Genomic DNA, 12,044 nt, shown 5'->3' with positions numbered 1-12,044 from the left:
CATTATTTGATGAACTGAAAATTAATTATTTATAGCCGTTTTTTTATGAACTGAAAATTAATTATTTATGACCATTATTTGATAAACTGAAAATTAATTATTTATAACCGTTTTTTGATGAACAGAAAATTAATTATTTATAACAGTTTTTTGATGAACTGAAAATTAATTATTTATAACCGTTTTTTGATGAACTGAAAATTAATTATTTATAACCGTTTTTTGATGAACTGAAAATTAATTATTTATAACCGTTTTTTGATGAACTGAAAATTAATTATTTATAACCGTTTTTTGATGAACTGAAAATTAATTATTTATAACCGTTTTTAGATGAACTGAAAATTAATTGGTTATAACCGTTTTTTGATGAACTGAAAATTAATTATTTATAGTGGTTTTTTTATGAACTGAAAATTAATTATTCATAACCGTTTTTCGATGAGCTGAAAATTAATTATTTATAACCGTTTTTTATAAACTGAAAATTAATTATTCATAACCGTTTTTATAGAATGAAAAATAATTATTTATAACTGTTTTTTGATGAACAGAAAATTAATTATTTATAACCGTTTTTTGATGAACTGAAAATTAATTATTTATAACCGTTTTTTGATGAACTGAAAATTAATTATTTATAGCCGTTTTTAGATGAACTGAAAATTAATTATTTATAACCGTTTTTCGTAAATGATAAATTTAAAAAAATTTCCCCCAAAACATGGCTGCATCTCCTTTAGACGCCGAGAATAGTAAACTAACCCATAACATTTTATAAAACCACAGACTGACCATAAAAAAAGCTCCATGTATATTTCACCTTTTTTGCTTTTCCTTTCTGCTTGACTTTGCTCGCGGTCAATGAAAGTGCTTGTGACCTGTACCGAGTTTCCAGGTATTCGAATATGGCAAGATTTTAGTGGCCTGGCTAATTTTCTTGTGTTGTAAATGTATCTTAACGTGAATAGTATCTTTGTGGAGTCTCTCTCTCTCTCTCTCTCTCTCTCTCTCTCTCTCTCTCTCTCTCTCTCTCTCTCATCTTAGAACTAATATAAAGAGGTTAATGCACGTCAGGATGCCAGCTAACTCATAATCAATTAATTAAAGAGGTTAATGTGCACACCTCTCTCTCTCTCTCTCTCTCTCTCTCTCTCTCTCTCTCTCTCTCTCACACACACACACACACATATAAATATATATATTAGAACTAATATAAAATTTAATGTACTCTCTCTCTCTCTCTCTCTCTCTCTCTCTCTCTCTCTCTCTCTCTCACATATAAATATATATATTAGAACTAATATAAAATTTAATGCACTCTCTCTCTCTCTCTCTCTCTCTCTCTCTCTCTCTCTCTCTCTCTCTCTCTCTCTCTCTCTCTTCCGGGAAAAAAATGATCAGTAGACAAACACATAATAAGTCGTCTATTACCTTGTATATATGAAGGCCAAACTGTTACTATCATTTATTTTAAGTAGATTAAAGTACCTCCAGAAAGCGAACAATATACTTAACCATACTGAGACCTTGATTCAACTTATAAAAGTAAGAAACATCGTAGATTTACCATGGTAAGTTAAACTTAACCAACCATGAGTCTAGGGGGGAAGAGTGAAAGTGACTTCATGAGATTCTTTGCTACCTGTTAGCACAATCTCTCTCTCTCTCTCTCTCTCTCTCTCTCTCTCTCTCTCTCTCTCTCTCCGAAGGCCATCGGTTTTCAGAAACGTGTTATATGGGCTTATCTCTTCAGGAAGTTCCTAATTTTATGGCCAGCCTATAGGGAAAGATAGGCCTACATGCATAAAAATTTATCATTATATAGTGACATTGACAGTTTATGGCCACACCCAGAACAAGAAATGGTGTACCAACGAAGTATGAATTAATGTGGCTAGACATTTTAGGTCAATTTACCATCTAGATATTAGCCCCATCCCGTTTAAGGGGTGGTTCTAGAGAACAAACATCAGAATGGTCACTGCCATGTGCATTCTTGAATTTCCGAGTCGTTTATGAACCCCAAATGTGTAAAATTTCTACATTAATCGCTTCGTAGACCTACGCGTGAGGTAGGCCTATTTATATTACGTCGTATATGTATCCAATATAGCTTAATTCATTCTGTAGGGGGTTTCAGTTTATTATTGTATTGTCAGCAAATAGATTGCCAAGGAAGAAAACTTGCAAGTAAACCACAAAAGCATTACTCATTGAAGAAGCATCACTCACTCTAAGTAGAGAAACATCACTCAGTCTAATTAGAGAAGCATCACTCACTCTAATTAGAGAAACATCGTTCACTCTAATTAGTGAGGCATCACTCACTTCAATTAGAGAAACATGACTCACTCTAATTAGAGAAACATCACTCACTCTTAAGTAGAGAAACATCACTTACTCTAATTAGAGAAACACCACTCACTCTAATTAGAGAAACATCACTCACTTTAATGAGAGAAGCATCACTCACTCTAATTAGATAAACATCACTCACTCTAAGTAGAGAAGCATCACTCATTCTAAATAGAGAAGCATCACTCATTCTAATTAGATAAACACCACTCACTCTAAATAGAGAAGCATCACTCACTCTAATTAGAGAAACATCACTCACTCTAGCGAAACACCACTCTAATTAAACAAACATCTCACTCTAAATAGAGAAGCATCACTCATTTTAATTAGAGAAGCATCACTCGCTCTAATTTTATTTGTCAACAAATGAATGTTAATGAAAAGACGTAGACAGAAATCAGAATGAGGCTCTGAAACATATTTTATTTATTTTTTAACATTACAGGGCTAATATTTTTTATTATTACATCTCCCTCCATGTCTCATAATTAAAAACAGCAATCCTCAGTAATTGAAACTTTATTATTAATTAAGTCAATTAAAGCCCAGGGGCTCCAACAAGGAAAATAGCCCAGTGAGGAAAGGAAACAAGGAAAAATAACAAATTTTAAGAAAAAAAAATTAAAATAAACATTTCCTATATAAACAATAAAAGCTGAAAAAAGGAGGAAGAGAAATTATAGTAAATAGTGTGCCCGAGTGTACCCTTAAACAAGAGAACTTTAACCCAAGACAGTGGAAAACTAGCTATTCTAATGTGAAATTTGGAATTTCCTTCTTGCTTAGGTATTCCCTGAGTTCTGAAATCTATATTATTGGAGTCAGCATTTAAAGGAAATTTGCATGCACACAAACACGTACCTTTGGTATTAAGGTTACTCATAAAATCAAGTTTTTATTATATTGAAGTTGCAATTTTTATTTTTTCTATGTTACGGTTATAGATTTCCAATGTAGGCTATATGGTCACATTACTTCACTGTTTTGTACAATAACATATTTATATTCTATATTATTTAACAAGATAATTAATAAGTGTCCCTGAAAATGTAAAATTAATTTAAGCAATGGTGGAACTAGACTTTTTTTAAAGGCAAGATTTCAGATTTTTCAAACATGACAAATTATGACTTTTCTAATATAGAAAAACAGTGTAAATCTCATACATAATGCATAGCATAAGGCATAGAAAATTACATATTAAATTTCAAGGAATATAAATGATGTGATATACATTCTACCTTCATCAATGGACAAACCAAAATTAAATAGGCCTATTTTTGAAAATTAATCTACAGGTTTTAATTTTGGTCAAGTTTTTTAATGACTGCCTTGATTCAGGTTGAACAGCTTGTCTTAAATGCTTGAGAGAGAGAGAGAGAGAGGAGAGAGAGAGAGAGAGAGAGAGAGAGAGAGAGAGAGAGAGAGAGAGAGAGAGAGAGAGAGAGAGAGAGAGATATTTTAACTGACTTTTGTAAGCTGGTGTCTCAACAACTGTATATTCGTCAACTTTAGATGTTTTTTATGATTTATTTAAACCAAAACGAAATAAATGTCAATGTAAAGGATTTTCTATAAGTATCACTTTATTTATACAATCTTAATGATTACATGAACACACCTCTATCTTAAGAAAAGTGTTGAAAAGATTAACAGATATTAAAGACTGATGTTTGTTTAATGTTTTTAATTTTTGAGAAAGACAATGTCCGAATGCCATGATTACCGCTTTTAAATATAAACATCTTTTCTGATAATATTTGAAACACGTTAACTCACTGTACAGATCTTTACAATTTAATTTGTATTATCCTAGAAAACTGCAGTAACTCCATTTTTATTTATTGTTCAAATCATCCACTTATTTTATGCAAGCATTGTAGGCCTAATTATCTTATATATGTTCCTGTGGTGTATCAACATACACATTGCAAAATAACTATTTTAACGTCTTGCAATGTTGTATTTTTGTCTTATATCCTTTATTTGAAATTACGTATAGGCCTAGTGTATGCACTTCATTTGCATATGATTAAGCTAAGAATCGTGTATTTATAAGTTGGGAAATGATGATGATCAATTATAAAATTGTTTTTAAAATCCTCCTTGCAAAGAATTTCATGTCAAATAACGCAAAGAAATGAAAAACAACGAAATAAGAGAAAACTTCGCTTGGATTTGTCTGAATGAGTCATTTTTGGATTACTGTTATACTGAGATATACCAACCGATTTAATTTGTTTTTTCACCAAATGCAGTAAATATTAGTAATGAAAAGTAACATATTGTTACAAGAAATAGTAACACCCAGACTATATATTTTTTATTTTTCCTGAGTAATTCAAATAGTTACCCTAATATAGTAATATGATTTATCTGTAATAATTTGGAAAGTTTGGCCAGCATGGATTGAGGTCTTGTTGCAGTGATGTGACTAATATCTTGTTTCAGCTAACATCTTTTGTTTTCCAATATCCTGATTAAACATTTTTTTATAATATAATTCCTTTTGTGTATCCATAATTTTATAATGTTAAATCTAGCGCCATATTACGTAATCTATATTTAGGAAGGATTTTGTTTACCGCAAACTTTGAATATTGTGTTTTATATTTGTTTATTTTTGATACTATGTGGATACATATTTTTATATGAAAATTATAATAAAAAGCTACTTGTTTATACCACATAAATATAATGCAATGTAATAGAATGAATATTGTAAACAATGAGAAATTTATAAAAAACAATCATGCAATACCTTCGGTATTTCTGAATGATTTAGTTCTTTGGCTAAAATATATATATAAAAAACTTTCTCAAAACACATAATTTAATTCTCCCGCGCCATTAGATTCATAAGTCAAAATAATACTAAATTCAACACATGATTCATCGTTTTAACAATTTAGAAAAGAGTCGATGATTTATGGAACAAAAAAAGGACGATTTTGAAACATTACGGATTGTCGAAATGTCAAAAATTCTCTTATTCGAAAACGGTTATTTACGATTTTAAATACATGATTAGATTTAATTGAAATTAATTTTTAGAGTATTATTAATATCATATAGCCAAATTATATTAAAATCTACATAAGACAAAACATGAAACATTACGGATTGTCGAAATGTCAAAAATTCTCTTATTCAGAAACGGTTATTTACGGTTTTAAATACATGATTAGATTTAATTGAAATTCATTTTTAGAGTATTATGAATATTATATAGCCAAATTATATTAAAATCTACATGAGACAAGGCATGAAACATTACGGATTGTCGAAATGTCAAAAATTCTCTTATTCGGAAACGGTTATTTACGATTTTAAATACATGATTAGATTGAATTGAAATTAATTTTTAGAGTATTATCAATATTATATAGCCAAATTATATTAAAATCTATACGAGACAAGACATGAAACATTACGGATTGTCGAAATGTCAAAAATTCTCTTATTCGGAAACGGTTATTTACGGTTTTAAATAAACGCACAGATTTAACTCAGATTAATTTTTAGCGCTATATGAAAATTATATAGACAAATTATATTAATTTCTAGAGTATTATTAATATCATATTGCCAAATTATATTAAAATCTACATGAGACAAGACATGAAACATTACGGATTGTCGAAATGTCAAAAATTCTCTTATTCGAAAACGGTTATTTACGGTTTTAAATACATGATTAGATTTAATTGAAATTAATTTTTAGAGTGTTATTAATATTATATAGCCAAATTATATTAAAATCTACATGAGACAAGACATGAAACATTACGGATTGTCGAAATGTCAAAAATTCTCTTATTCGAAAACGGTTATTTACGATTTTAAATACATGATTAGATTTAATTGAAATTAATTTTTTTAGTGTTATTAAAATTATATAGCCAAATTATATTAAAATCTACACGAGACAAGACATGAAACATTACGGATTGTCGAAATGTCAAAAATTCTCTTATTCGGAAACGGTTATTTACGATTTTAAATACATGATTAGATTGAATTTAAATTAAGTTTTAGAGTAATATTAAAATTATGTAGCCAAATTATATTAAAATCTACATGAGACAAGACATGAAACATTACGGATTGTCGAAATGTCAAAAATTCTCTTATTCGGAAACGGTTATTTACGATTTTAAATACATGATTAGATTGAATTTAAATTAAGTTTTAGAGTAATATTAAAATTATGTAGCCAAATTATATTAAAATCTACATGAGACAAGACATGAAACATTACGGATTGTCGAAATGTCAAAAATTCTCTTATTCGGAAACGGTTATTTACGGTTTTAAATAAACGCACAGATTTAACTCAAATTAATTTTTAGAGCTATATGAAAATTATATAGACAAATTACATGAAAATCTGCACATGACACGACATTTAAATGATCGAAAAGAGTCGATAATATATGGAACAAAATGAACGCTTCTGAAACAATATGGATTATTGGAACGTTGTTGTTGTTTGTTTTGGTAATTATCAAATGGACGTAGAAATGGCAAACCTTTTCACCTGGTTCGTCACTTAGGGAATTGCTTGCATGCAAATCCACCTATGGAACCAAGCTCAATTTGCGCAAAGGATTAATCAGGTAACTTGAGAAGTGGATTGGTGACTAGGCCTAGTGGTCGTCATTAGGCCTAAGGGCTTACTTGATGATATGCTTTGTGTTTGCCAGTTTAGTTTTCGTTTTAGGCCTATTTTGACGTACGGTGGGTTAGCCGAGGTTAAATGTGTTATATTTATGGCGTCATTTATTATTTGTTAAATTGGGAGCTGGAATGTTCAGTATGTAGACCTAAGTTGAGTCTAGGTGTAACCTAGAATATGCCTAGGCCTAATCTCCGAATTATTATTAGCCTAAAGTTTTTTTGGCGTCATTTATTATTTGTTAAATTGTGAGCTGAAATGTTCAGTATGTAAACCTAATTTGAGTCTAGGGGTTGTAACTTAGAATAGGCTTAGGCCTATCCTCAACTATTATTAGCCTAATGTTAAAATTCAACTAGGCATATTATCCGAAGATTCAGGTTTTCAGCTAAGTGTCAAATTAAAGGTCAGACACGGTAGGCCTATCCGTATCCTGGACCAGTTAGCTTGTCGTAGTTTTACCCTTTGGAAGGTCATGTTGATTTAGGCCTAATCAAGTTCAAGTTATTTAAAAGTTGAAGGTTTTAGGTTTCAGTTCCGATTTCTCATCAGAATGTCAGCCGGGTAAGCTTGACCTCTCACCTTTGTGCCCAACTACAGCTGTCACCTCCGCATTTAAAAGCTTTTAACTCTTAGGCCTAGGCGGGACTCGATCTGGTTTCAGTGCAATTACCAGGCGTATTTTGCACTAGGCATTTGAATATTAATTTGGCTAATTATGGGTTAGGCAAGATTAGCTAATGGTTTTGTTGTAGTGAATCATACGTCGATTGGTATATTTTATATTGACGTATTTAAAACTGCGGAATAGCTGCAGACGCTTTACGAGAAATCAACCATATGCCTATTTAATGTAGATTATAATTGAATTAACCTAACCTAGAATGCTGTGTCCCTATTCATCAGGGGTAGAATGGCCACACCCCCTTTTATGTCTGAACGGTGCACAAGTTTTATGAACAGGCAAGTGGTTAGTCGGGGTCTTTGTATATCAGCGGCCAGTTCCTCCTGCGTGCATAGATGGAAATTTTCTCCTCATTTTCTTATCATTTGTGGTCTCTGTGCAACAAAATCTGTGTTTTTTTCTCTGCAAAACCTCTACATAAGAAGACCACCTAACTTGAACTTCCTCGCCTAACCTAACTTACAAGCCGCGTCCTTACCTATTTACCTAACGGACTGCCATATTCGCAGCTGGCCGTCATTATATGACTGCTATCATACATACACCCCGGTTAGTCCCTGACTCAACCAATATCCTCAGCCTATTTTGACCTAGAGTTAATGCTTCTCGTCAGTTAAGCAGGTGTACCTTTTTCTACTACATCGCAAATTATTCTTATGTTTTATCCGTATTTCCTGGTAACTAGAATGATAGGGTCCGTCTCGGTATTGGGCCCTATCTTAGTTTTAGTGAAATTCCCCTTAGGGCAAAGCACAAATCTGGTGTGAGTGAACTATCCTATGCCTATTAAACATAAGTGACGGTAATATCTGTATCTAGAGACAGTTATAATGCAGTGCCTAATTTATTATGTAGTACAAAGTTTTTACTACAGAATATGTAATAGCCTAATAAAAAGGTTTCAAGTCGATGAGTTGACGTGAAAATTTCAAGAGACAATGGTGTTGTGTTTGTGTGGTCCAGATCTCTCTAACTTATTTAGAGTGTAGCCAAGGCTGAAGAACTTTTTATAATTTGATTTATTGTTTTCAAAATGCCTTGTTATGAACTCTACAGGATGGCGCCAGTGCCAGTTTTATAGCATTATTAGCACTCTTCTAACAGTTATATAGCCTTTTTAGATCTTTTTCTAGCAGTTTTATAGCATTTTTATAGCCTGAGAGAAGGAAAACAAACAGTCTCTTTCCCCTTGGAAGTTGATAGGTCCTCGTTCTTGATGAGATAACCGACCGTGCCCAACCAATAGTCCAGCCAGGGCTAAAGCAATTTGAGTTGGGCAAATTGGCCACTAAGTACAAGTAGCAAACTGAATCAGTGTCATTATTAAATTCCTAATGCAGTTGTTTTTCTCCACCAAAAACATCAATCAGTGAAGATTTTACATTTTGGAAATCTCTACCAAAAATAACATCTCCACAAAGGTTCTGAAAGACATTCAAGCTTGTATATGAGTACAGTAGTGTCTTTGTTACTTGCATACAAATCAACAATACTTTTACATATTTCTTGAGCTGTGTTAGATGACAGTGGTATTTTTATGTATTGAGATGTAGATTCGATAGCAAGTTTCAGTTTATGAGCAAGCTTTTAAAGGTTTAAATGCTGCTCATGAATGGCAGAGGCAAAGGACAGTGACATTGCCCAATTGAGCAGGACAGTGCCTTAGAGACTGACCATATATATATATGATCAGTGCCCAAGCCCCCTCTCCACCCAAGCTGGGACCAAAGAGGGCCAGGCAATGGCTGCCAATGACTCGGCATGTAAACCTATAGGTTCCCCCAAACCCCCCATCCTTAGCTCACAAGGATAGTAAGGTTGCAGCAACCAAAGAAACTAACGAGATTGAGTGGGACTCGAACCCCAGACTGGCGTTCACTTGTCAGGGACGTTACTACATCGGCCACCACTACCCTTTCATGTAATGAATCTTACAAGAGCGAGTTTGGTCATTAAACCCTGAAATGTAATGCCATCTCAGGTTCGATCTAGCAGCAAATGTATTCAAACTGTTCATTTGTTACAGCAGCAGTAGTAGTACAAAGATTAGAAGGGGAAATCATTACTGTGACTATCTTTTAACCCTTTTATCCCCAGGCTATTTGGAAATTTCCAACCCTTAACCCCCAGGGGGTTATTTTTTTCCCAGCACATTTTCCAGTATGTTTTTTTTAAATTGCTCTAACAGCCTTAATTTTTGTTATAGAGAGGTCAAGTTGATCTCATTCTCTTGGAAAATGCCTGAATGTTCTCAAAAAATTATCTAAAATATGAAAAAAAATATTTTTATAGCATTTTTTGCAAGGACGTACCGGTACGTCCATGGGGGTAAAGGGATGGCTTTTGTGAAACGTACCAGTACGTCCTTTGGGGGTAAAAGGGTTAACACATTGATCGGTAAACCTTTGTTGAAGAACCTGGTTTTGCACAGAGAACTGGCCTCTTATTGCTGTATGTAGGAGTTTATATTGTTTGAAGACTTTCCAGAAATTGATATCTTGAAGAAGTATGCATTTTAAAAATAAATTAAATAGAATAATTGATTTTTTGTTTCCTTTCTAGGATGAAATAGTAGCTTGTGCCCATGAGGAAGGTCGTGGCCACACATAGTCCACAATGGCTACCTTAACTCAAATGGCTGACAATCTCTATGAAGCCGTCAATATCGGAGATGTGGATACAGTTATGGATCTGTTGAAGAAAGGTTGGATATTCTTTGTGTTTATATTTCTCATTTAGTTTTTCTCTTACTGTTTACTGTACTGTACTTTGTGAATACTTTATTATATTTAGGTATTGTATGGCTGCGTAATTTCACAGGTGGCAAGAACTACAATTAAACTTTATTACAGTAGGAGTGGCTTTATGTAATATTTTACTTCTTGAGCAGTTCTGTATCTTACAACTAGAAATCCAAAGGTTCACTGCAATATGTAAATGCTCCCTCTTTAAAGATTAAAAAAGGTTACAGTGTCTTTTGAATCATTTGTAACATTTTGCCGTTGATGTAGGTGCGAACGTCAATGTACTTCCTACTTGTGGACGCACCGTGTTGGGTCGTGCAGCTCAGCTTGGTCATCTCGCCATTGTTTGCCTCCTGCTGGATGCGGAAAAGTTCTACACCACACCTGAGGAGGAAGATATAGATACGGAAGCTATGTTTTCATCCTGCCCAGCTAATGTAGAAAGCCCGAGTTCATCGCAACCCACTGTCACATTTCCAACTTACACTGCCCTGTCGTCTCCGACTGTAGTAGCGCCCACTTCGTCTACGTGGCCGACGCTACCCATATCGACCGCTGCAGCTACTGTGGCTTCTCCTTCAGGTCACCGTCCTTCTCTAGGGTCTTCCTTAAGAAGTCCTCAGCCTCATAAATGTTGCTCTCCCAGTGTAGACTCGGAAACATGTACCTGTAGTGATGAGGTTAGTTGAACATTGCTTTCAGATTAGTGTAATGAAAGTAAATTTCTCTCTCTCTCTCTCTCTCTCTCTCTCTCTCTCTCTCTCTCTCTCTCTCTCTCTCTCTCTCTCGTAACGCTATTGAAATATGGGAGTTAATGGTGAAATACAACAGAAGCCTTTGCATACAATAGAAGAAAATTATAATTATTATTTGTTCCGTAACCGAAATACAAACCACGCTATTTACAAAGGGTTTACTTTTAGCGCAGCTGAAATGACGAGCCAATAGTTTTTAACGAGGGTTAATTACCCCCGCGCTAGTTAGCGGGGGGTGGGGAAGGGTAGCTTGCTACCCCTCCCCCCTCCACACACCGGTGACTTGCTTCACTTCACTTTTGGCTCGGCGGTGATCAGACGTGTCTGTTCATCGCCTTCGCTGACAGCCTTTAATTTTCTTCTTTTTCTTTACAGCTTGTGTGATTGGTTGGAAGTTGACCTTCAGTTATTTTCTTTTATTTAATATGCGGACATGCCCTGGAGTTGCCGGCCGTCCTTGTGGGACTTTCATGTCGGACGTGAGTACGGATCCTCACACCCTCTGCCCTCAATGTCGGGGCCGACGGTGCGACCAGGATAACATGTGCCGTGAGTGTAGGGAGTGGTCTGCCTCCCAGTGGGAGAGGTTTGGCCGTCGGCGTAAGAAGAAGTCCAAGAGAGACCGTTCTCCTCCGGGGTTAGCCTTGAAGGAGGAAGGTTCTCGGGACTCTTCTTCCGCCGCCCAAACCTCCTCCGAAGCTCCCCCTCGTCCGCCTCCTAAGGAGAGTCGTCCGAGTGGGAGCGCAGGCCCTTGTTCTGTTTCCCTACCTTCGGGGGGGGAGAGGGCGTCGCCTCCCATAGCGAGGCGGTTCCCCCTCCTC

At 34.5% G+C, this 12,044-nt stretch overlaps 1 protein-coding gene across 3 annotated transcripts in view; it reads left to right on the top strand.

Moving 5' to 3' along the window:
* Positions 1 to 6,700: 6,700 nt before the first annotated feature.
* Positions 6,701 to 12,044, top strand: part of LOC137638489 (uncharacterized) — a 58,592-nt gene continuing 53,248 nt past the window's right edge. The window contains exons 1-3 of one of the 3 annotated variants that reach the window (XM_068370580.1): positions 6,701 to 6,980; positions 10,287 to 10,428; positions 10,736 to 11,148. In XM_068370580.1, coding sequence (XP_068226681.1) covers positions 10,341 to 10,428; positions 10,736 to 11,148 — 501 coding nt within the window. In that variant the 5' untranslated portion in view covers positions 6,701 to 6,980; positions 10,287 to 10,340. Of the gene's footprint in view, positions 6,981 to 7,001; positions 7,102 to 10,286; positions 10,429 to 10,735; positions 11,149 to 12,044 lie in introns of those variants that run through there. The other 2 variants (XM_068370582.1, XM_068370581.1) reach the window with 2 other exon arrangements.

The sequence above is a fragment of the Palaemon carinicauda genome, chromosome 3 (assembly GCF_036898095.1).
Source record: "Palaemon carinicauda isolate YSFRI2023 chromosome 3, ASM3689809v2, whole genome shotgun sequence".
Taxonomy (NCBI): Eukaryota; Metazoa; Arthropoda; class Malacostraca; order Decapoda; family Palaemonidae; genus Palaemon; species Palaemon carinicauda.
Note: the sequence above shows the minus strand (reverse complement) of the source record. Positions and strands in the feature narration are given on the sequence as shown.